This window comes from Podarcis melisellensis (assembly GCF_964234715.1).
Source record: "Podarcis melisellensis genome assembly, chromosome: 8".
NCBI classification, from domain to species: domain Eukaryota; kingdom Metazoa; phylum Chordata; class Lepidosauria; order Squamata; family Lacertidae; genus Podarcis; species Podarcis melisellensis.
The window spans coordinates 32,231,823-32,256,147 of NC_138540.1; the positions used below are offsets into that span (position 1 = coordinate 32,231,823).

Sequence of the window (24,325 nt, forward strand, 5' to 3'; positions counted from 1 at the left end):
GCCCCGAGCGCGGGCATTTCTGCCGCCTCAGGGCCGCCGCCGCCTCCGGCTTGCCCCATTCCCCTCCGCCCTGGAGCCAGGCTAAGGCTAAGGCCGGGCTCGGGCAGGTGGAGGCGCCTCCGCGGGGGGGGGGGGGCAGAGGGGGGCCCTCCAGGTGAGCACGAGGCCCCGGCCCAGGTTGGCTTGGGGGGTCCCGGGGGCGGGGCCTGCGGGTGGGCGTGGCCGGGGCGGGGCTTCTGCGAGGAGAGGCGGTGCTGCTGCTGCTGCTGAGCGGGAAGGAGAAAGGGCGGTCGCTTCCTTCCTCTGCTTGGGGCGGGAAGAGGGCGAGGAAGCGCTTCTCTATACGGTCGGCTATTCCACCCCCCTTCGGGTCTCGGTGCCTCTGAGCATATACAGAATGCGGCTGATTCATTGAGTGGGAAGTGGAGATATTGAGAGGAAAGACCAGCAGGATTTTTGATGGGGGGCGCGCGCAAAAAGTGGAGTTTTTGGGGGGAGATGGCGCAATAAGTTATTGAGCTTTCTTTGGGAGATGGTGCAATGAGTTGCTTTTAATATGTAAACAAACATACATACATACAAACAAACAAACCTGGGGGCCGGGCTTTCGCAAGTTTAAGTGTTTCTATTGCTTTCTAATACTTTTTTGAGTATGGGAAAGGCTGGGAGGAGTCTCCTCAGGGAAAACGCACCTGAGCATGTGCAGAGTACCTTTTGCTGATAGCAGTGATTACAGCACAACATGTCTGAGTTCAATGAATAAGGTTTCTCTAGAGCAGAGGTTTTCAACCTTTTTGAGTCCATGGTTCCCTTGACCAACTGCATTCTTTCTGCCTCACCCCTGTGGGGCTCAGGAGCCCAGTTATGTCACCCCTTGCCTGCAGAGCTGGCAGCCTCTCACCCTTTTTCAAACACCCTCCCTTGTGGAGTGTTCCCTCAGCCTCCTCTCTCCTCTCATTGCAAGACCTCTGGGCAGCCACTGCTGATGGCCCCGGTCTCTGGGCTGCCTGCCCCTAAGAGAGGTGCCTCCTCACACTGCCCCACAGGGCCCAGGGACTTGTCTGTCCATTCCGGACATCAAGGGCTGGTGGACTAGTTGGCTGGGCTCCCTCACCCACTTGCTTGTTTGCTTACTTCAAGGCCGCCTCAGCTACTGGCAAACAGCAACACCTGACCAGCCCCAGAGGCAACATTCACCTGCAGAGCTTGTGGCCAGGGCTGCTGTAACAAACAGCTGTGCAATCCTTTGGGAGGCCGAAATGGCAGAGGGCATCAGAGGAAGGAGGGACAGAGGTCAGTGTTGCCCACAGCACCCCTGACTATCATTCATGGCACCCCGGGGATGCCACTGCACACTGGTTGAAAACCACTGTTCTAGAGGACACAAGAGAGCCTTGGCGTAAGTTTGTATTTTCTGTTTACATCATTTGTACTCCGCTCTGCTGCTAAAAAGGCTCCCAGAGTGGCTTACATACAGTCAGTTAAAGGAAAGCAGTTCCTGCCAACACTAACAGTTTACAAAAGCAGGACACAAATGAGGAAAGGGCAGGGAGGGAAGTGGAGGTTGGGGAGTCAAACTTCGGAACAAATTCTTAAAACTGTTGTTCTTGTAATGACCAGCTTGCATTGTTCAGGAGTAGGAGGTGTCTGATGGAACTGGGCCTCCAGCAAAGCTGATGAAATGAGCCCTGCTTCCCATCTCTCCCACTGGCGAGGACATTATAAAGAAATTATCCATCATTACAACTTACTTTTTCTGTTAAGTAGTTTTAAATATGTGTAAATTGACTGATGCTGCTGTTAGAAAATGGGACTGCCCAAGTGATGGAAAACCTGGTAAGATATCCTATAGATAAAATTCCTATTCTGTATAAAATGAGGGCCCACAGATTTAAGAAGGTTGTGGATATTTTGAAAGAAAGTAAAGAAACAAAAGCAGACTGTTCTCATTTGCAAGATGTTGCTTTTGGGGCCTTTTACTTGATTAAAGAAACCAATTAGTCATATGCTTATGAGGATCTTTCCATCTCTCTAGATGATGAAGTTTTTGCAGCTTTTCGGGCAATTACGATCAGTCATCATTGGGATGGTCCATGTGAAAGCGCTGCCAGGTGAATGCCTCATTTTTTAATTGTTATTTGAAACAACAGGATAGGAGAGAATATTAACAGGTGCTAGGGGGGAATTTATTATGGCAAAGATGTTCTGCGCTTCAAAAAAAGCCAGGCACTGCCAGGTACCTTGGGATATGTAAAAGGGATGCATGGCTAACTGATGCTTAGTTAGTTCAGTTATCCAAATGAAATGTGTTTATGGATTTCATACATCCTAAAATATTGCTGTCAGAAAATCATATACTGTATATTAATGTGATTTTTATGAATGAATAGTTGTATCGACAATGTTCTTTTTAACCTGCATTTTACTGGGTTAGCCCAAGACTATGTAGGACTTGTTCCCAAGACAGTATCTTGTTAAATTATCCAGACACTAATATAAAGGAATATACAAAACTGGGATACTTTGCCTGACTTTTAAGTTTAGTGAACCTTTCTATAGCTTCATTAGAAGAACAGGCTTTGGACCTTCCCTTCATAGGCATGATGCTGGTGAGATCAGAGGTATTTGCTTCCATTTTTAATTAAACACAGTTTAGTAACCCTAAACTGTGCTACATCTTAACTGTGGTCTGTTGAAATAAGCCAGCTTCCTAAAGCAAGGTCTGAAGTTGGCTTTTTTCAATAAACCATAGGTAAGATCAACCACAATTCTTCTGAGTTTGGATGTAATATGAGCTGCAGTTAATAAAAAAATGGAAGCTAAAACTTATGATCTTTTCAAAAGAGGAAGGCAGCATCACTGTGGCCTGTTCCTGTAACCGTATTTTATCATTGCATCTGAATAAATCCTATACATGTATTATTATTATTAATTTTTAATATTACCTATTACAGTCCATATGAAGTCCTGCCATATAAATCATATAAATAAGTGCCTTATTGTTCACTTTTTCAGTTATGGTACTTAAATGGTATTAATTTGTAAGAAAGGATTCTGGAAGGGCTGATAGCCAATATGTGAAATTTGTTCTTGTCACTGGTTGATCATATGACAAGGGAAGTTAATTTGTCACTCACCACAGTACAGAATAGCCATAATCTTGACGGCATTAAAAGCTAGTGTGTGTGTATGTGTTTGTGTAAGTGTGGTGACAACTTTATATTTGCAGGAACCCCAAGGAATACCTTGCCATTGCCTCAGATCATTGAAGAAGCCTGTCAGGAAGCTGAGATTTACAAGGCTGCAGGAGTTGTAAGAGCTATCTCTTCCTTTCTCTTTTGTTTATTGGAACTTCCTAGTTAATGTTTTACATAGTTGAATGTTGTGCAAAATTCTGGATTGAAATAAAAAGTGGTGATGGTGCATTTGAAATTCAAACAAAAATTTATGTTTTGTAAATAGTCTGAAATAGCAATCCACCAGCTTAACTGGAGTGCACATTTTTAAATATATATTTAGGTTCCAATTTCATTCTTTTGATGCTTATTTATTTATTCTGAGTACTTATAATGCACTCTTCAATATTTCCCAGAGTGGGGAACAATGACACTAGACAATAATAAAAACATACAGAAAAGATGTAGCATTATACAAAAATTACACAGCACTCTGTTTTCAAGTTGGTTACAGTCTGCCAATCGCCTTTTCTCATGGTATCAAGGAATTTAAGATGAAGCAGGTACAAAAGGAGGGCCCATATTTCAGTGGCAAAGCTCTGCTTTTGCATATATAATGCTCCAGGTTTGTCTAGTTAAAGAACCTTGAGCAATGGGAGGAAAATTCCTCTGTCTGGGACCTTGGAGATCTAGTTTTGGTCAAGAGCCAACAAATTGAGCTCCATGGACCAATGGTCATGCACTCTCTACAGCACTGCATGTGTTTATTCAATACATATCATATATGTTCAAGCCGTCGTCTTTTTGTCATTCTGGTGCTCACTTTCCTGGCTGTTGTAGTTAAGGTTTTTGAAGAGCAGCGTAGCCTATCTTATTAAAAGGCAATACAGCAAATGCAGCTTGCACTTGTCTGTACTGTTGCCCACCCACAACGTCACTCTGATACATCTGTCGATGGAAAGCAGTCTTTGCTGTGTGTATTTAGAAGGCAAGACCTGAAAGGCCACTTTGAGCCAGAGGCAACAACAGTCAGGTACCAATGAATTTCCATTGGTCCTCAGGTGTTGCAGTAATTTCCATAGGTCAGCAGATTTTTAACGGGGTGCATGTCCTTTGAAAAGGTCACGGTATGCTTTACACATTCCATTGCACCCTGTATTCCTGTGCTGCTTCACACTTCTCCATCAACCTGCCTGCAGTGAATATATAAATTCCTGGCATGGTGGTGATGTGATGCCCTGGTAACCAGCCTTCAAGCAGAACTTAAATGAACCATAGTTTTGGGTCCGGTGTTATTTCTCGACTGATTTCTTTTTTTTAATTAGAAAAGATTGGGGTTTGTGTTTTTTTTCAGTAAGCATTCTGTATGGCTTCATAAAGTCGCACCTCTTTACAGCCAGAGTCAAGCAAGGGGTCTAAATTTAGTTCGTCAAAAGAGAAAAGGACCGAAGGCCAAAAAATGGAAGAAAGTTCAATGGGTGTATTGATAAGAGTTGATGAAGATATGTAACAGGAAAGATTTTTGGGACAGGTGGGTGACAGAAATGGCGTATAAGGAAGGATGGGGAAAAAGCAGGATAAGTCAAAGATGGGAATGCAGTAGATTTACATGTGGCCTTGAAGTACAGGTGGAGAAAGGGTTATATGCATAGATAATACAGTAGTGGCTTACCTCGAGCACCGTGCACAGCGCTGGTGGCAAAACCTCAGAAACACTATCGTTAGAGCAGGAACAGATTCCAAAGAGGCTGACCCAGTTGATCATGATACTGAACAACCTCCCTATTTGGGGGCCTTTTTAGTTTAGTAAAAGAGGTGAGTAAGTGTGGGACATGAGAGAGGTGTATAAAATTATGCATGATACGGGGGAAGGAATCCTAGAGAAGTTTTTCTCCCTTCCTCTTGATACTACAGGCTGAGGTCATCCAGTGAAGCTGAATGTTGGAAGTCTCAGAACAAAGGGAGTACTTCTTCACATAGTGCATAGTTTAAAAATGGATTCTCCCTACCCCAATCCAAGATGTTTTAATGGCCAACAACTTGGATGACCTAATTTTTCTCAATAGCCTGGGTGCAACAATTTCTTGCACCTTGAGATATGAATCCAATTAGGTCTGCAAACGTCTGCCTTCCGTAAGGTTGTTATTATAAGTTGTAGATTTGGGGAGCAGCAACACCACAGTCTCCTCTCCTTGCTCCCTTGTTTTGTTTAACAGCCTTTCTGATGAAAAGTTCTGGAGAATTCAAAAGCTGGCTTGCCCTTACAATTTTTGACTTACTGTGCATTTTGGATTTCACCAAACCATTATAGACTGTAGCATTTTAACGCTCATGCATTACCACTGATTTGAGGGGATCTATGCTAATGTGATTGTTCTATCCATTGCTGCCTTTCTTGTAGCTATAACTCTTCCCTAGCCCCTTAAAATTTTTTTTGCTGAAACAGTGGAGTAGAATAGAGAGGATTACAAGTACATTTTCCTGTCTCAAAGTGGTATGCAGACATGACTGATGAAAGCAGATCCGCAGGGTTTTTTTCTATATAGAAGGTGGCTTGTTTGATGCATTAGTGCTTTTTTAAAAGAACATAATAAATATGGAAGATTTATAATGTTGGAGCATATTAATGAAAACAAGTGAATGCTCAGACATGATGCCATCTGTGCTGAAAAATTGTAGCTGCGATATGCTTGTTTTGCCAAACACAATCAAAATTGCCATGACAAGATTATATGCAGTGACAGATTCCAAGGAGTTTAGAACCCTCTCAATTTTGCCATGTTCGGCTTTCATTTTTACAGAGGATGGGAAATATACCAACATTATTGCTTTTAATAGATCACTGAACTTCTTGCCTCATGCGTGGCCTTTTGTAAAACGTCAGTGTCACTGGAGAGGTTGCACCCTCTAGATTTTGATGATGCCTTTTCTCCTACGTATCTTCTATTGTCTTCTAAATTTTTCAAACAAAAATTATGAATGGTACAGAGAGAAGTAAATCTTCCCCCACCCCATACTAGAATTCTGGCTGCTGAACATGCTCAGTACTTATTTGGCTGTTTTCAGGGAAGTGTGATTCTCTTAGGGCCAGGTTCTATTAAGTAGTTGCACTAATGGAAGCCAGAACAAGTCCTGCTAGTGCAGTATCACCTCCCTCCTGCCATGCTCCTCAACTGATTCTGGAGGTCTGGAAAACCAACAGAACAACACACAAGGGGAGGAGGGGAGAGATATTTCCATGTGGCAAACTGAAATGTGGAAAGATCAGAAGAGTGTGGTGTTGACTTCCTGTTTTTTTTAAAAAAACTTTTGCAAACCTTTGCACACTTATTCAGGGTTATGATCATTCCATGTCTATTTATGTGGGGAAATGAAAATAGTTTTCCTGGACATTAGAGTACAAGTCCTTGCTCAGCAATGAAGCTCAGGATGGGTGACCTTGGGCCCATCATAGCCTCTCAGTCTAAGCTAATTCACAGGAGCTGCATATACGCTACACATTTAAGGTGCATGGCTATGCACAAAGAATCCTGAGATCCGCAGGACCCCCTTAGAGCTACAATTCCTGCATTGCAGGGGGTTGGACTGGATGACCCTCGTGGTCCCTTCTAACCCTACAATTCTATTATTCCAAGCACCCTTCAATAAATCCTATTTGGGGAGCTCCCAGATGTGATAGTTTGCTGATGTGGTTCTTTGGGCTGATGTGGTTTCTTGCCACACTGTGTGGTGTGTGTGTGTGTGTGTGTGTGTGTGTGCTTGTGCAGGCATTCAACTTGAAAGCTTTGCCATTTTTGCTAAGAGTGGAAGCATTCAGCTTAAAAGATTTTATTGTTTTAAATATGGTCCGAGTGGGCAGCTACAGCTTGCCCCTGTAAAAAGACTAGGAACCCCTTCTGCAGCATGTTCTTGACACAATCAGAGTGAATTTGTGGTAGGTTTCTTCTGCGTTATTGGTTGTTCTGTGATGCTTCCACAATGCTACCAAGTTTTTGCTGTTTGGAGGGGCGACAGCACAACAAAAGTGGAACAATGTTCCCACTCCACTGTTAAGTTGTGGGTGAACATATCAGACGACACAGTGATTCTTCAAACAGCTCTTGTTTATTCACAGGCCAGAACAGAACTGAACTGAAGGGTTCAGCCAATCTGCTTATATAGAGCTCCACTAGAACGCAACAGTAACCATTTTCTGTAACTATCCAATCACTGAACGTCACTTTCAATTCCTTATTTGCATATGTGGACCTGAACTATCTACAGTATCCCCCTGCTGGCCCAGGGTGAGAACTTGAGTACATAACATCCACCCCACCCCGTATGATTTGAATTTTGAATTTGTGGTATGAAAAGTTACGGGAGTTGATCAGGAAGTTACAGGATAGGTACTGGTTGGAAGTGAAGCAGTAAGACTGCCTCGAAGCTTCCACATGCACAAATAGTACTGAAAGACCACCCTGATAACATCATGAACTTGGGGTGGATTGCATGGTATTTCCACCCCTAACCCCATTAATCCTCACAAGAGGCCTGTGAGTTTGGTTTGGCTGAGGAAATAGTCACTTGCTTCTTTTCTGAATCTCTCAGTAGAAAAACAGGTCAAAAAACAGAACCACCAGCTCTTCTCAACAAGCATCTCCTCTACTGTCTTCATTTAATTCCTTTCGGTTATCAGATCCCTCGATTATTGCAGTTGAGCCAAGGCCCCTTGTTCTCTTGGGGAAAGCTTGACTTGGTGAAAATGAAAGTTACAATTTAATGGCTTTTGCACTTCAGATTCATTTGAAAGGGATATGCTGTAATTGAGCACAACGTTAATTTTTTATGATTGTTTTACAAAAATCATGCTGTTGGGTCAGCATTTAGCAAGCGGGGGTTTGTACAAGCAGAGTCATTCTCACTTAAAATTATCTTCTGCAGAGGTATTTGAAGGTGTGCAGGTTTTTTTACACCTTAGTTTGTTTGCTGCTATTATCTGCAGGGGACCCTAAAACTCTTTAATGAGCTTGGCTACATATACTGGCATTGTTAAAGTAGTATTCCTTCTTACTCCTGCATGAATTACTGGGGGCGGGGCATAGGAGGGGTCCCAGCTACCTTACCTCTTGTGATGGCTCCCTTAGCTATTTTTTTTTAGAAGGATATGACAAAGATGGGAATTGGCTTAAGCAAAGTATATGGATTGCAGATTTAATAAAAGCTCACAAGTCTTTTCTCCTGTAACTTAAGCACTTTTCTGGCAGTGAAAACTGAGAAGTCTTCGAATACTGTATAAGGCTCCAGATTCTGTGCTAGGAAGGCAGATTCTGCACTGTTGTGCATGGCTGCAATGCAAATTCCTTGAGCGTTATCTGCCAGTCTATCCACTGTGTGCAGAGCCCTCTGTTTATTTCTGAGCAGCTCTTCTGATTTCTAATAGCTCTATATTAATTCCAACAGGATGGCTTGATTGTAGAAAATATGCATGATCGGCCGTACACAGTTGGTGTGGGTGCAGAAATCACTGCAGCCATGGCAGTCATTTGTGCCACTGTGAAACAGACGTGCCCCCGTCTCCCAGTGGGTGTTCAGATCCTAAGTGCTGCAAACCAAGATGCTATAGCAGTCGCTCTTGCTGCTGGTAAGTGAACTGACTTGGGATTGCTTTTTGTATTGGCATTCTGAGACCTAAACGCAGGCTGCTTACCAGATTTTATGTACGGTATATTATCATTTCTAATTGCATTTATATCCCACCTTTTTTTCTGACGAACTGAAGGTGGCGTATGTCTTTTCTGCCCTCTCCTCATTAATCCCCAGCAACAGTGAGGTAGGCCAGGCTGAGACACATTGACTAGCCCAGGGTCACCCAGTGAGCTTCAAAGCTGAGTGGGGATTTGAACCCTGGTCTCCCAGGTCCTAGCCCGACACCCTGACCACTACACCACACGGGCTCTCACGTGCTTGCTCCAGCTCACCACACTTTTCTGCAAAGCCAACATGACTGTTTTATTCCCTCAGCAGCGTGTCAGGAGGTGGGGGGAGTTGACATTAGTATACCTGTGGAGTAAAGGAAAAGGTGGACCTCAAGCTGATGGCAAAAGGTACTAGTAGTAGCGCTTCATTTTATACAGGATGTCTAAAATGGCATTCCTAACCCATTTACCTGGAACTATGCCCCATTGAATTCGGTAGTACTTCTGAGTCTTCCGCTGCATAAAAGGATTTCATGTGCCTTCCTATAGCGCATTCAAGTATTCTTACCCTTTGCCCATGAGGAAGACCAATGGTTGAACACGCTGGATATTCTTCATAAAATAAATCACTTGAGGCGTACCTCTTTTTAGTGGTTTACCTTCTCCCATTCTCAACTGGCATAAGCTTACCTACCAACTTTTTCATATCCAAGAGAGTGAGGTTCAGGCTGTACACCCCTCAAGTATGTGTGTCCTATTCACAAGCCCTAAGGAGGCATAATGTTCTCATTTCCCCAAACCTCCTTCCTTCTCACACATGAATTGCTCTCTCTCACACACATACTTTTTCAGAGCTAACAAAGGTATGGCATTATGCATGCACCAGTGCTGATGCTAAGCTTGGTTAGCTTTGGCCAGGGTGTACAAATTGGCTTCTACCCTCTTTGTAAACTGCAGCTAACCATGCTTAGGCGACGGTAGGAAACTGTGTTGTTCGGGTGGATATTTTCTGTGCTGTAGAGTAAAGCACATTATAAGTTCTTGTTCCCCATAACCGTATTAACACCTGCTTTATGCCTCTTTGTGATAAATATCCATTGATGGCTTCCTTCCATTTAGTTCTATAAAATGGTATAAGGGATTAATTTAAATCATTATCATTGCTCATCAAATTCCAGTTACACCTCAGGATATCACGGTAATCTGCTGTAATGAACTATTATACCTCTGTTGAATTAATGAAATTCACTTAAGAATAAATTAAATTAACCTGAATTTAAGGAGAATAACTGTAGGCCAATGGCTAGTGCCCATCCTAGGTTTTGGATTCAAATTTTAGCTCATCTATGCAACCATTAGGTGTTCTTATAGCTCACCTTTGGTCACCTTTCTCTGAAATGCGAACAGTAGCGGCCGCCTCCAGTATTAGAAACTGAGAGATGAAAGCTAGGAGCTAAATGGCACCTTAAACCTAGGTTGTGGGTGCAACAATGGAATGTCTAGGCATGCTTTTTTATAACTAGAATACAAACCTGAAAATGAATGAACTTCAGCTAAAATATTATGTTCATTTTCCACATGGTCTAGTCCTTCCCCTGCCCACCCCCCTAATATTCTTAAGAGGGTCTCTTATCCGGTCTTCAGAGAATAGCTGGAAGAGGCAGAAAAAGGTCCTCCTTCCTTCCACTCTGCAGTTTTGATCTGAGATCTTAGGTGCAGAACTGCGCCCAGAGCTCAGGAACTGCTAGCGCTAATGAAATTCCCTGTCGCACAACACAATGGGAATTTCGAACTTCCATTCACAGGCTTGTTGAGGAGATGATGGAAACCTGCACAGTTACACACTGTTGTGCTTAAGCGGCATGTACAGTAAGAATCATTGTGGGCATACTGTGACTTGGTTTATGAGTGAGTTTCAGACAAAAGCACAGAAATTATATTTAAGCAAAAAGTCAGTTTTGTTTATGGCACGAGCATTAATAATACAAATTGCTCTAATGCAGCCTTGTTTTTGCCTGCTGGAATGCTCATATAAAAGTTTTAGCATTTCATTTATGATATGTCTGATTCAAGAATGATAGGTGATTAATGCTAAAAACATACATTACTTTTACACAACCCCTTTAATGTATCTTGATGCAAACTGTGACAGATGAATAGTCTATTATATCTAACATCTGTTTCCTAGATTGGCACTACTTTTACATATTGCATTTTATTTTCAAAAAAATGATAATGCCATTTTTTTCTACTTCACTGTTGCAGATGAATGCTTTAGTTTACTTAAACTACTAGGATCTTCAGTCAATATGCAGAATTGATTAGACAGCAGATATGTCTTCATATTCAGGTGCACTCAATAATTTTAACTATTTCTTCTCCTTTCTCTTTCACATTCTTCCTATGATTTTAGAAAAGGCTACTTAGAACAATTTTCCCCTTTTCTGCTTAGGCATAACACTCTAATCTTCATTTATATTAAATGAAGTCGCTGAATTATCTTTTCAACTTCATTCAGAACAGTTTCCTAGAACTTAGAATTATATACAGATTTCTAGCAATTTACATCACCCTTGGATCCTGACTCTATGCATATTTAGCTGGAAGTAAATACAACTGAACCCAAGGGACTTACCTCTGAGTAAGCGTGGATAGGCTCTGGCAGCTGTTAGGCATGCATAAGCTGACAAACATAATTATCAGTTCTCTTCACACAGCTTACCACAAACTCAATTTAGCACAGTCACTAAGGCCCAGTGCAAATGCTGTTCCCTGAAAGCCATGGTTTGCTAATCAGGGGCCAGCTTGGGGGCCATACACTTCAATTCTGGCAAAAAGACTTATCCCCTTTCCTTATTTTCATTATATCTGCATTGATGTTAGCCATGGATAATACTTTAAAAAGGCACCCTTCTTAACTAGGGTTTGTAAGCAACCAAGGCTTACAAGTCAGCTGGTTCGTGTTGACTGGCTAGCATCGGTTGTGGATGTAACACGAAACCATGGTTAAAGATGACAAAGAAGAAAGAGCGGAATTTGTGTTGAAGTTGAGAGGAGTGTGCATTCTGAAGGCTGGCTTCTCCGCAGGAGCCCAACGCTACATTTGCAAGCAGACCTAGGCAGGGGCTGAGGCCGTGACAAATATACAGAAATCAGTCAGTAACGCTGGTTTGGATGGTTTACCCAAATAGTGGGATAATGCACATCTGTGAGTTACAGCCTTTCCTGCCATCCCACAGGAGATGTACCCACTGTTGTGTCACCTGTGGTGGCATGTCCCCTGTGGGTTGGCAGGAAGAGCCACAGCTCAGTGCTTTGCATGTAGAAGGTCCTGGGTTCTATCGCCAGCACCTCCAAACAGGGCTTGGGAAGGAGAAGTCCTGGAGAGCCACTGCCATTCAGTTTTGACAATTCTAACGAGCCAGTGGTCAGACTCAGTGTAAGCAGCTTCATATGTTTCTCCTTCTGCCTTTAGACTGAAATGCAGTGAATAAACACTTTGTTTATTCTAAACCACTGAGCCTCTTGGGTTTGCCAACCCGAACGCGGTTCAAATCCCCACGACGGGGTGAGCTCCCATTGCTCTGTCCCAGCTCCTGCAAACCTAGCATTTGAAAGCATGCCAATGCAAGTAGATAAATAGGTACCACTGTGGCGGGAAGGTAAACGGCGTTTCCGCACTCTCTGGTTTCCATCACGGTGTCCCGTTGCACCAGAAGTGTTTTAGTCATGCTGGCCACATGACCTGGAAAGCTGTCTGTGGACAAACGCCGGCTCCCTCGGCCTGAAAGCGAGATGAGCACTGCAACCCCATAGTCGCCTTTGACTGGAATTAACCATCCAGAGGTCCTTTACTTCTCAGGGTGGCATCTCAAATGGTACTTCAGTCATCTTTGCCCAAGGCTTATATATTTTTTAAGACTACAGGTTTTTTTTGTAAGTAGATCTTTACTGAACTGTAATTTGTTCCTATATGCAAAACTGCCAGTTTAAAGGCTGTTTTAAGTGGAGAGCAAAGCCCATCTTCATTGCTGTACTGAAGGTTCAATGTAAAACCACTAGTGTAGTTTGGTGCTTTTGCTTGGTGCGAAACAGACTCCCTGTGCCTTTCCATAGTTGCATCTAGTCTTCATGTGCTTTTATTTTTTTATTTTTAAAATTATTCATATGCAGCCCTCTTAAAAGGTCAGAGCTATGTAAAAACACCATGAACATTTAAAAGCAATACAGAGTGTTTCTAGATTACACACACATTCTGTTTCTCAACTATTGGATTCTTCTAGGGCTGTTGATGGTGACCCTAGACATACAAATACGTTGTACCCCTGCTCCTAAAAAAATAAAATAAAATCTGTGCAAAAACTGATCTGAAGGAGGTTGATGGAAGAAAAATAAGGGTGTAAGGATGCTGTGAAGAAATAAGAATGGATACTTAACACAAAATTAACATCTAAGAGCCAGCATCCACTTTGAGGGATGAATGTTTATTTTATTCATTTATACAGTTACTTAAAGGCTGCCTTTTGGGACTTAGGCCACTCAAGGCAGTTTTCATAGCGTAGAAACACAACACACACAAACACACAAAACAAAACAAAACAATAGCAGCATTAGCAATCATTTTTTAAAAGGCCAATTAAATAAAACAATATAAAAATCCTGCTATCATGAAGCTATCTATCATCATATAGATCTCCAAGAACAAAAGCCCCAAATATATGGGGGTTTTTTTGTTTTAATGGCCTCAGGTTTGCAGTGGTGGGCCAAATGCACCCCTACGGGGAGCGAGTTCCACAGTTTGGGGGCTGGCACAGAAAAGGCCCCTACTCTTACTTATCCTCACCTACTGACTCTACAAAGTTAACCTTACATCTCTGCTAAAGAGTTCAGCATTATTGTCTGGGGTTTTTTTATTTGAGGCATTGCTTTACGGCAGAACATCTTTCTTTTTAACATCAAAAAGCAATTTATGTCATTGTCTTGGCAAAAGCTGCATGCCATCTTGATTATTCCTTTCTGAGGGGGAATGGCAAGAGTTCTCCCATGTCTGAAACGGCTCACCAAGCTTTGTTCACAACTGCTTCATTATTAACAGGTGTACCATGTGTTCTTCAGTAGTGCCTAATTTCCTGTGCGTAGATCCTGATTTAATTAACTACATCTGTTTGAGGCTGCACAGAATGATGCATATTATTGGGTCTCTGGAACATTTATGGCGGCGATAAAGATACAGGCGCTGCCTACACTGTAGCTATCATTTCCCCATCCTCTTGATAACATTTGGGAACACTCAGTCCACAAGTCTGGGTTAGATTGACCCCACCTGAGACCTCATTGTATTTTTTTAGTATCTGATGTAATAATTAGCATTCATTACATGAAAGTTAAACCCTGGTCCTTTGCTTTCGGTGCCCTCCTAGCTTCCCTGCTACAATTCTGCACAACTGACTGGAGCGTGGTGCTAATAATACCCCCCAAAATCACGGATTTGATCCCCGTAAGCCAGGATTTCTATTTCTTTAGTGGTATTGTAAGAGTTCTGTCTTTATATTGCAGTGGAGTGCAGAAATATATATGGGCTGAACGAATTGAGGAAGCCTAAGGCAAGCAAAGCCATTTTCATTTACAAGCTTACATGTGGCCATCACAGAGACATGAGGTTAATGACAACAACAAAATGTCTAACACTGAAGAAGCAGCAGGAAGGAAGTAGTAAGTTTTTACTCAAGAAGGAAACCAGTAAGGGAACAACAAGTTGCCTTCATCAACCCCTTCTGGTTCTTGTAACTTATTGCAAGCATTATTGCTTTACTCTGGACAGGTAAAGCAGTGTTTGTGTGTGTGTGTGTGTGTGTGTGTGTGTGTGTGTGTGTGTGTAGAAAGTCCCAGATTTTATGTTCAGTTAAAGATCTGGTAACAAGACTGGGAAAAGTCATTTGTCTGAAACCTTGGAGGGGCACTGCCAATCGGATTGGATGATACTAGGCAAAGGAACCAATAGTTTTGATTCTTGTATAAAATAGTTCCTTAGATTTCAGGGCAAAATCCATGACTTTAAGGGAGAACCTGGCATCGTAGTGACTGATGGTGGAATTGTCTTTTCTAGAGGCAGAAACAGAGCTGCAGAACTAGCACCCATATTATCCTTAGTACACACTGTTAGAGGAGTGCATTGGCTAAATGGTTGGATTAATTTAATCGCATCTAGTTCTGGGAGGCAGAATTGACTAGGTAGCCTCGTAAGGCAAGAGCGGGAAACCCTTTCCAGCCCAAGGGCCACATTTCCTTCTAGATCACCTTTCAAGGACCACATAGCAGTGTCACATATTCGGTAGGGCCAAAGGCAAAAGTTGGTAGAGCAAGAGATTTAATTTTTTCCCTTTACACCCCTCTCTGCCTTCCATTCAGGCAAGTAAGGGGGCATGATCAGAACTCAGTGACACATTTCTGCCACACAAAGAAGGACTACTGAGGGGTGTGGACTGGAGAGAGTTCTGAGAGCCAAAAAAGGGGTCCTGGAAGGCTGCATTTTAGCCCTAGACCTGATGTTGAGCACCCTGCTCTTAAGGGAACTGGAGTCCATCCCAGAAGACCCAAAGTGCACAGCCCCTTGATGAAGAGACCTTTGATTAAGGTTCTTGCTTTTTCCAAGGTACTGTACTTGACGGCTTACGAATCAATGAATTGTAATGGGGGATCAAATCAGGGCATCAATGTTCCAAGACACAGCGACTTGCAAACAGTCACCTAGCAAACATCACAGCCGAGCGGTGATTTAATTTTGGATCTCCTGTGTACACACTCTGTGTGCTAATGGACCACTGACCTTTCGTAATGTATCCCATTTCGTGCTGGGATACATCTGGTAAGTGACCGTGATTTACAGTTCCTGCCTGGCCCTCAGTCAGCTTTATCACAGTATTCTTGTCATTTGCAGGTCTTGACTTCATTCGAGCGGAAGGCTTTGTTTTTTCTCACGTGGCGGATGAAGGGATTCTGAATGCCTGTGCTGGCAACTTGCTCAGATACCGGAAGCAAATTGGAGCAGAACACATTCAGGTTTTTGCTGACGTTAAAAAGAAACACAGGTAATTAGGGTTCACGCCAAAATGTGTTAGAAACCTATACTTGCCAAACATGCGCTGTCAGTGAGTCGGCTTTCGCCTGCATTGAATTTGTATGGTTACCACTCACAAGTGACAGAAGCCCTAAGTTTTACAACAGAGTCTTCCACCAGTAGACCACTGGCTCTGTTACTGCAGCTACATATATTCTCACTCCCAACTTAGCCTTTTAAAGTAGTGAGAATTTGGGGGATTTTACCACTTGGAGGAATGCACAGTGCTCAGGTTGTGCTTGCCATGATGCTGGACTAGATGGCCCACTAATATAATTAATAATAGTAATTGCATTTGTTACTTGTTGAATAATTGTATTTCTCACAGAGTAACCCTAATGCAACTTGCATTAAAAATTAACGCTTGATCCAGCAGGCTCTTCTTAAGTCCTTAAGCATTCTGGGATATAATCTGGGAATGTGTGGACTAAAAATATTTGCTATATAATTACAACTGGAGAGATTGAATGTCTGAACACCAGCTACACTGATGTGAGTGTAGAATGTCATTTGTGAGTGATTTGCTCACTTCCTTGATTTATTACATTATGATGGTGCTGGAAAGCTGGCCCTCCACTTCATGGTGGTGGTGGTGGTGGTGGTGGTGGTGGTGAGCTTCAATAACTTGGTATGGCTGCCAGAAGTAAACAGGTTGGGTTTCTGTTGTTGGCAGTTCTCATGCTCTGACAGCTGATGTCAGTGTAGCAGAGACGGCTAAGGCTGCTGAATTCTTTCTGGCTGACGGGGTCATATTGACTGGAGTTGCTACTGGATTGGAGGCAGATCCCAAAGAACTGGAAGGTGGTATGATTATGACGATTATATTTATTGTATTTACTTCTATCCTGCCTTTCCCCCAGACTCAAGGCAGCTTACAGATAAAATAGAGTGCACAAAATGCAAAAAGCCAAAAAAGCACAAGAAAGAGCATCATTAAAAAGTAATTAAACTACAATGGAATTAAAACATTGTAAAAACAAATTATTAAAATACAGATAATGAAAAGAATAAAAACATAGTGCTATTAAAAGCCCTTTCCTGGAAGAAGAGGAAGAAAAGTTAGTTTTGAAAGGCCTGTTGGAATAAAACAATCTTTAGTTGCCAGTGGAAGAACGAGATGAAGGGAACCCAGTCTAGCTTCTCTGAGAAGGGAGTCCCAAAATCTGGGATCAGCCACCAAGAAGCCTGCAACGGCACATGAAGTATACAGATTCACTATTGCTAGAGAGATAGTGTTCCCCTTGCTAGATTATGAACTCGGATGAACCCTGGAAAACCAAACATGACTCAAAATTCTATTGAGATATTGCTTGCTTACGTACATTGTATTGTTTTTTTTAATCAGTTCGTGCAGATTTGTTTGTTTCAAACATGACATGTGTCCATTGTTTTAGCTCTTACACAGTATAATGCAATTGGACATCATTTTCTCCAATGTAAAGGGTGTATGTTACCAGAAGCATCCTTTCTCTAGCCAGTTGTGGCAAATGTTTCAGTTCCCGTCAGGTATAAGTAGCTGTCGTATTAAGCAGCTAGCCAGGAAAGTGGATATGTACATACATATTTCTCATTTCTCTTAATTAAAAAAAAGAAAAGACGGAAAGTCTTGCTTTTTGATAGCTGTTGCTCATGAATGATGACATTCTTCATAACCTTTCTTAAAAGGTTATTTCTAATGAAGGTAAATTAAAAACATAACTCTTAACATGGCAAGAAATAGGAGATTGCACTTGGGTCTGACATTCCAGCAGGAAGAACAACATCTGACAGAGTGGAGTATAAATAATAGTGACTGGACACCAGTGGGAGTTTGATTTTGCTAGCTGGTTCCAAATGCTTGATGTATGTCCTAGGAGAAAGTAGCTGGAGCAATTAAGTGCCTGATAGGTTTGGGGGCAAAGATGCTATCCCTGATGTGCTTACTTCAAATAGGCAAAATAGTCTGTTTTGATCTCTGATTAGTTCATTGATTCACGATGACAACCTCTTGAAATAAGGAAGAGTCCTATATATCATTCTTTGTCAAAGCTCTCCGGTCTTCTGAAATGGGCACTTGTTCCTTTAAGAAGGCTGTCTAGCCAACTCTGCCACCAAGGGCAAGATCCAGCCAAACTAATCCAGCCATTTATCCAATCTGCTCTTCAAGACTCCCACTGATTTAAAAACAACAACATCAGAAGAGCCTTCTGGATCAGGCTAATGGCCCATCTGGTCCAGCATCCTGTTCTCACAGTGGCCAACCAGATGCCCTGTTGAGAAGCATGCAAGCTGCGCATGAGGATGATAGCGTTGTGCTCACCAGTGGTTGAGTCCCAGCAGCTGGTGTTCAGAGTCATACTGCCACCACTTTAGGCAATATGTTCTAGTGCTCCAGTGCTCTGCCGCATTCTTCCTTCTATATAGCTCAAATCTTCTCAGCTTCAGTTTTAGCCACTTTCCGCTTTAATAAGTTTATATCTACACCATACATTTAAGTAACTCTTATGCCACTTTAACCACCACAGAGAATCCTGGGGACTGAAGCTTTGTGTGGTCAGCACCCTTTACAACAGGCACCCCCAAACTCGGCCCTTCAGATGTTTTGGGACTACAATTCCCATCATCCCTAGCTAACAGGACCAGTGGTCAGGGATGATGGGAGTTGTAGTCCCAAAACATCTGGAGGGCTAAGTTTGGAGATGCCTGCTTTACAAGCTACAGTCACCAGGATCCTTTGGTGGAAGCTATGACTGTTAAAAGTGGTGCAAAATAGCCTGATGTCTCCAAAACCAACGTTTTTTGGACTCGCAATAGCTACAGAAATGTAGTCTTGGCCAATTTACTGTCTACTTTCTTAACCTAGTTGCCTTTTACCATCTAAAGTGTTAGAAATGCTGTGAAATGCTACAGGGTGGCATTCAAGGAATGTCATCTGTAATATGTCTAACAGGCACGATTTCTTCAAATCGGGGATTATTATTATTGTTGTTGTTATTTCCTTGGCGTAGAGTTCAGATGTTTCAAGCACAGAATATAATCAACACCGACAGTTTTTTTACTTCTCTTTTGAAGGGGGATAATGGAAGGGATGACCCAGGTGGCGCAATGGATCAATGTGTCTGGCTGTTAGCCAGAAGGCTGGTATTTTGAGCCCGCCCAAGAACAGCTGTGGACAGGATTCATGCGTTGCAGGGGGTTGGACTAGATGACCCTTGGGGTACCTTCCAACTCTACATTCTGTGATTCCAAGAAAACAATACATCAGAGGTTTCTGCAACACACCTACACGGGGTGTGGATTCTTTGCTGTAATTGCTCCTGAGTGTTTACTCAGTGGCATGTGTGGCCTCACAGGTAGCTAGCATAGCTCATTCTAGTGCAGCAATTCTGAATGGTGAAAACGAAGCAAACAAGCTTTGTGTTTGTGTGTGTGTGTGTGTGTGTGTGTGTGAGAGAGAGAGACAGACAGACAAGACAGATAGAGGGAGAGAGTGCTTGTCTATCTTCTAATGGAGATCTATGACAGCAAATTGAGCCTGTCTCTGCCACTGGAACCCTGCTGCTGCTTAAGTGTAGACACAATTGGATTCCTTTCATCATATTACAAAATAAACCCATTGACAGCTTAAGCCAATTTGTGTTTTGATCTGATCACTTGTCTCTTTGAAAGCTGAACTGAAAAGGGAGGAGAGTGAGATTATATCACATTTGCTTCCAGCATTGCTATGCTTCTCTTTTTTTGATGTTGGTCATAGGAAGTGGGAGTTGTATGCCTTGTTGCTGTGTTTGCTGGCTCTTTCGAATTAATGGAGCAATTAAAAAAAAAAAAGACAGTGTGCTACACGGCAGTTTAATGACAGCATTTCGTATGGTGCAGTGGTTACTGAATACATCTTGATATAAAGAGGAATGTTAACACTTAACAAGTCAGCCCAGGAATAGAGAAAGGCGGAAGTAGTGGAGCAAACCAGCAAGAGCAGGCATAGGCAAACTCAGCCCTCCAGATGTTTTGGGACTACAACTCCCATCATCCCTAGCTAACAGGACCAGTGGTCAGTGATGGTGGGAATTGTAGTCTCAAAACGTCTGGAAGGCCAAGTTTGCTATGCCTGAGCAAGAGGCAGAGTGCAGAGGGACTCAGCTCTGCTAAAGTCTGCTCATAGGAGTGAGGAGTAATCTTCAGCCCATGGGCTTAATTAGGTCCACCAGGCCTTGTAGGTTGGTCTCCCTGGCTGTTTTGAGTGAACTACAGCCATCTTTCACATGCTTGACATCATGTAACATTGGGTGCTGGCAAGTTCACCCTGAGGCTGCACAGAAAGACTCGTATATATGCTCCCAATCTGATGTTTTTGTTTTTATTTGGCACACTTTTCTGCTGTCCTGCACGGCAACAGAAAAAGGTACCTTAAAAAAACAACCACCTGGCTGCAAAGGAATAAATTGGAGCACACTTTAGAGTGTAGTCCAGATTCTTTCTTTGCAGCCATAGCTTGAATTCAATCCAAGTATGCCGAGGAAGAAGCTTGAGCTTTGCATCCCTTGACACAGCAGGTGGACAGCCTTGCCATCCAGTCAATGGAGCCTATGGAGAGTTGGCCACTTCTGGGTCTGGCCCTTGGACTGGATCCCTTTCTCCAGCACTGGGCTACTTGAGACCAACTTCAGCAAAGTTTTTGCTGTTGATGAAGCAAGGTCAAAAGCCCTAGTGCATCCTGGTATTTATGCCTAGAGAAACCAAATGTTGTTTGCTATCAGAGCAGCTGAAGTGAGGACACTGTGAGTCATGGGTGGTGGATAGGCGTTGTTCATTCAAAAGCTGCCCCTAGTGCTTTATTCCTTGTGTTCTGAGTTCATAATAGGGAAGGACTTTCCTTAGAACGCTCTTCTATGTCCTGGTTTGAATGTACACATTCCGCTTAATAGACTGTGCCTGCCACAAATGCTGTCCTTGTGCTTCCCAATAATAATAATAATAAATTTTATTTATACCCCGCCCTCCCCAGCCAAAGCTGGGCTCAGGGCGACTAAGAACAATCAAAATAATCCAACATTCCAAAAACCTTTCATTATAAAAAATAATTAAAATCAAATTGATGGCAACCATTAAGCAAAAATCTGTGCAGATTGCCAGAGGAGGGGGTCAGGCTGTGCCCTGACCAAAGGCCTGGTGGAACAGCTCTGTCTTACAGGCCCTGCGGAAAGATGTCAGGTCCCGCAGGGCCCTAGTGTCTTGTGACAGAGCGTTCCACCAGATTGGAGCTGCGGCCGAGAAAGCCCTGGCTCTAGTTGAGGCCAGCCTAACCTCTCTGTGGCCTGGGATCTTCAGGATGTTTTTATTTGCAGACCGTAAGTTCTTCTGTGGGACATACCAGGACATTCCCATTCCCCAATTTGGATGTTACAGGAAACCATGGCCATATGAAGATTTTCTGGGTTAATCACAACATAGTGGTCAAGAAACCCAACAAGTCAGAATCTTAAACCACAGAGTGAAGTTGGTTTAAGATTCTGTTTGGTTTTTGTTTTTGTTTGTCCCAGGAACCACAGCAGGATGTAGCGTGTGGGCCAAAGCCTCATGCATTTCTTAAGAAGATGTATGATAAATACATTTGAACTGGACCTTTGTCTCTTAAACCTTAGAAGTATGTGAAGCTGTGAATTGAAATGCACACTTTAAATAAGTATGTAATACCCAGCCTCCACCGTATGTGGCCATTGCCACAGCTTGCCTTCATTTATAGGGATTTTTAAATCAGTTTCCCTACCTAATTTTCTCCAGAAGTTGGATGTGCTGTGAAGATACCAGTGTTGGTTGGATCTGGAGTGACTCTGGAAAACTTGAAGAACTACTTGGGTGCAAATGCTTTGATCGTTGGTTCATATTTCAAGAAAGAAAGCTATTGGGCAAATAACATTGACCCGGATCGTGTGAAGCGGTTTATGGATTACGCTGCTGAACTGAGAGTGTGACATTGTTGGATCCTACGGTAATCATACACAGCCCTTATGCCACTGTGTATCATTTAGTCCCAGCACCTTATCTTGTAACTTGAAGCCTTTGGTAACTGCTCCATCTTGTAACTGCTCCATCTTCCATGTGACAGAATGTTGCAGAATTTTTTGAAGCACCAGTTACCTTGTTGTAAGGGGATCCTGTGTTGGACTCCAAATCCCATCATTCCTGACCATTGACTGTGCTGGCTTAGGGCGGGTGGGAGAGTCTTAACAATATCTTGAGGGCCACAACTTAGCCACCTTTGCTGTAAGACCAGAAAGAAGTTCTAAGTCTGAAGTCTCTCCCCATCTTCCACTCACCCCTGCTGCCCCAAAGCAGTCCAAATGTTTCCTTTGTCATTCTACATTTTCCCCCTAATGAAATCAACACTAGCTTCAAAGGCACACTTTTAGATTTCCTTGCCATTAGAACCCAAGACATCAGCTAATAAAACAGCATAATGTTTTTCAAGTGTTATAAACACAATTCTAGGAAGCCATTTAGAAACTGCATTAAGAGACACCGATAATGACTGTTTAGGAGTGGTGATAGTTGTGAGGTGGGTTTTGTGTGTGTGTGTGTTTCTTTTTACAAATACTGACTTGCTAGAAGTCACATTCATTCATTACTGGGAAGGTGAAGCTATAATGTGTTACTTCAGTGATGCACGTTAACAAGGGGGGGGGGAGATAAGATTACTCGATTCGCTCCTTTATACTCATCTAATTCAAAGTGTAATCATTGCTGGTGCTGTTGGAGCTCTGTCCAGACAAAACTGCTTGTGTGGAAGCCCAGCATCTTAACCATTGCTGGTTATTTGCAGTAATTACTGCCAACTGTGCCAGGGTCCCAGCGTTGTGCCCATACTGCAGCTGCAACATACGAAGTGCAGCTAAATTGTTCATCGCTTGATGACTCTCTGCTGAATGTGCAGCACTGAGGTGGGCTTTATCACCGATAGCACCAGCCTTGTAGAATGACCTCCCTGTTGAAACGCGAAGAGGCCCCATCATTATTGGCATTCTGCCGGCTCTTGAAGAGCACACCTGTTTAGGCAGGTATTCCCCTGAACTTGAGATCTAATTATGCGTTTTTTTAACTGTTCTAATTATTAGAAATTTTAACTGACTTGTTTTCTTGCCTTTTTAAATCATGGAAGCTTTTGTTGCCTTGATTGAATTGGTTTATTGTGAATTTTAATTGCTTACGGATTTTATAATTGAGTTTATACTTGTAAACTGCTTGGATGGCATATAGGCAGTATATACTTTAATAAATAAATAAGATGCTAAATAATCATTTGTGAACTGTCTTTGGTGAAAAGTGTGCTTGAGATGTTGTCTCATATATATTTTTCCTCCCTGTATAGTTGCTGTTTCACATTCACAGCTCAACACGAGTTATGGCAGGCCTTGTGTAATAAATGCATGCATGACTAAGCTCAGTCTTTCAGAGTGTTTTCAAGATGGACCATTATACAATCTGGTATGTTCCTTGAGGCTCAGTGATAAGTGACAGTGGTCACTTATCCTGGCACAGGATCAACCTGACACAGATTTACTTATTCACTTGTTTTGCTTATGTATTAATGTATTGAATTTATATGCTGCCTTGAGCTCAATGGGCATTTCAGGGTCTGAAGCACAAACTCCTTGGAATCCCAGGGCACAAGTCTGAAAGTATGTGGCCCGTTTTGCCACTTAAGGGGAAACAGAAATTGCCACTCGGCTCTGCCATGCCGCCTGCCACTGCGTTGCCTGCCACCTCTGCCGTTGGCAGACAAGCAGCACCAGCACCAATTTATGGTGAGAGCTCTCGTGAGGTCTTGCACTCCATGAGATCTCATGAGATTACAGCAAGATCTCGCCATAAATCAGCGCCAGTGCCTGCACTGTTTCTCCACTGGTGGATCACTGCCTTGGGGGCTTCCACTGCCTAAGGAAATGCAAATGCTCATAGGGACAACATGGGGGGGGGGAGTAGCAAAGAAGCACAGCCAAAGCAATGTTTTTTATACATCTCCAGATTATGCAAATGACTTCTATTCAACCATCAAAGGATTGCATCAGCCTTTGTAGTTGCAACCCAAGTGGAATCTACACACATATTTTTTAAAATGCTGTGAAAAAGCTTTTTTAAAAAACGTTTTGAAAAATACATTGAATTTTGCATAGCTCACAGTCGCCATCTAGTGTCACGTTTGTATATTGCTCTTTATAAAACATTTATTTGCAGCTGTGGAGATGAGTCCCCTCCCTTCATGGATCACTGCCTTGTTGTGGCGAAGGGGCTTGAATAACTCCAAGAAGCTCTGAGCTATGCCATGCATGGCCACCCAAGACGGAGAGGTCATAGCTGAGAGTTTAGACTAAATGTGATCC

General features: G+C 42.7%; 1 protein-coding gene across 8 annotated transcripts; it reads left to right on the forward strand.

Annotated features, from left to right (window-relative positions):
• Positions 1 to 45: 45 nt before the first annotated feature.
• On the forward strand, positions 46 to 23,383 carry LOC309377133 (uncharacterized protein F13E9.13, mitochondrial-like). Of its 8 annotated transcripts, XM_081924125.1 has the most exons (8): positions 889 to 1,293; positions 2,036 to 2,111; positions 2,560 to 2,621; positions 3,230 to 3,312; positions 8,616 to 8,796; positions 15,789 to 15,939; positions 16,642 to 16,769; positions 21,729 to 23,383. In XM_081924125.1, the coding sequence occupies exons 1-8, from the start codon at positions 1,260 to 1,262 to the stop codon at positions 21,917 to 21,919; spliced, it is 906 nt and encodes a 301-aa protein (XP_081780251.1). In that variant the 5' UTR covers positions 889 to 1,259; the 3' UTR covers positions 21,920 to 23,383. The 8 variants fall into 8 exon arrangements, with proteins under 8 accessions (XP_081780246.1, XP_081780247.1, XP_081780250.1 ...); XM_081924120.1 differs by lacking the exons at positions 889 to 1,293; positions 2,560 to 2,621 and adding an exon at positions 46 to 154; XM_081924121.1 differs by lacking the exons at positions 889 to 1,293; positions 2,560 to 2,621 and adding an exon at positions 218 to 397.
• The last annotated feature ends 942 nt before the right edge of the window (positions 23,384 to 24,325 follow it).

What these genes read in the sequence shown, in the direction of transcription:
- LOC309377133 (XM_081924125.1), top strand. Translation starts at nt 1,260, where the DNA reads ATGGCAGAGGGCATCAGAGGAAGGAGGGACAGAG. An exon ending in TGATGCTGGTGAGATCAGAG is followed by an intron (nt 2,622 to 3,229) that starts GTATTTGCTTCC and finishes TTATATTTGCAG; the next exon opens with GAACCCCAAGGAATACCTTG. An exon ending in AGCAGTCGCTCTTGCTGCTG is followed by an intron (nt 8,797 to 15,788) that starts GTAAGTGAACTG and finishes TGTCATTTGCAG; the next exon opens with GTCTTGACTTCATTCGAGCG.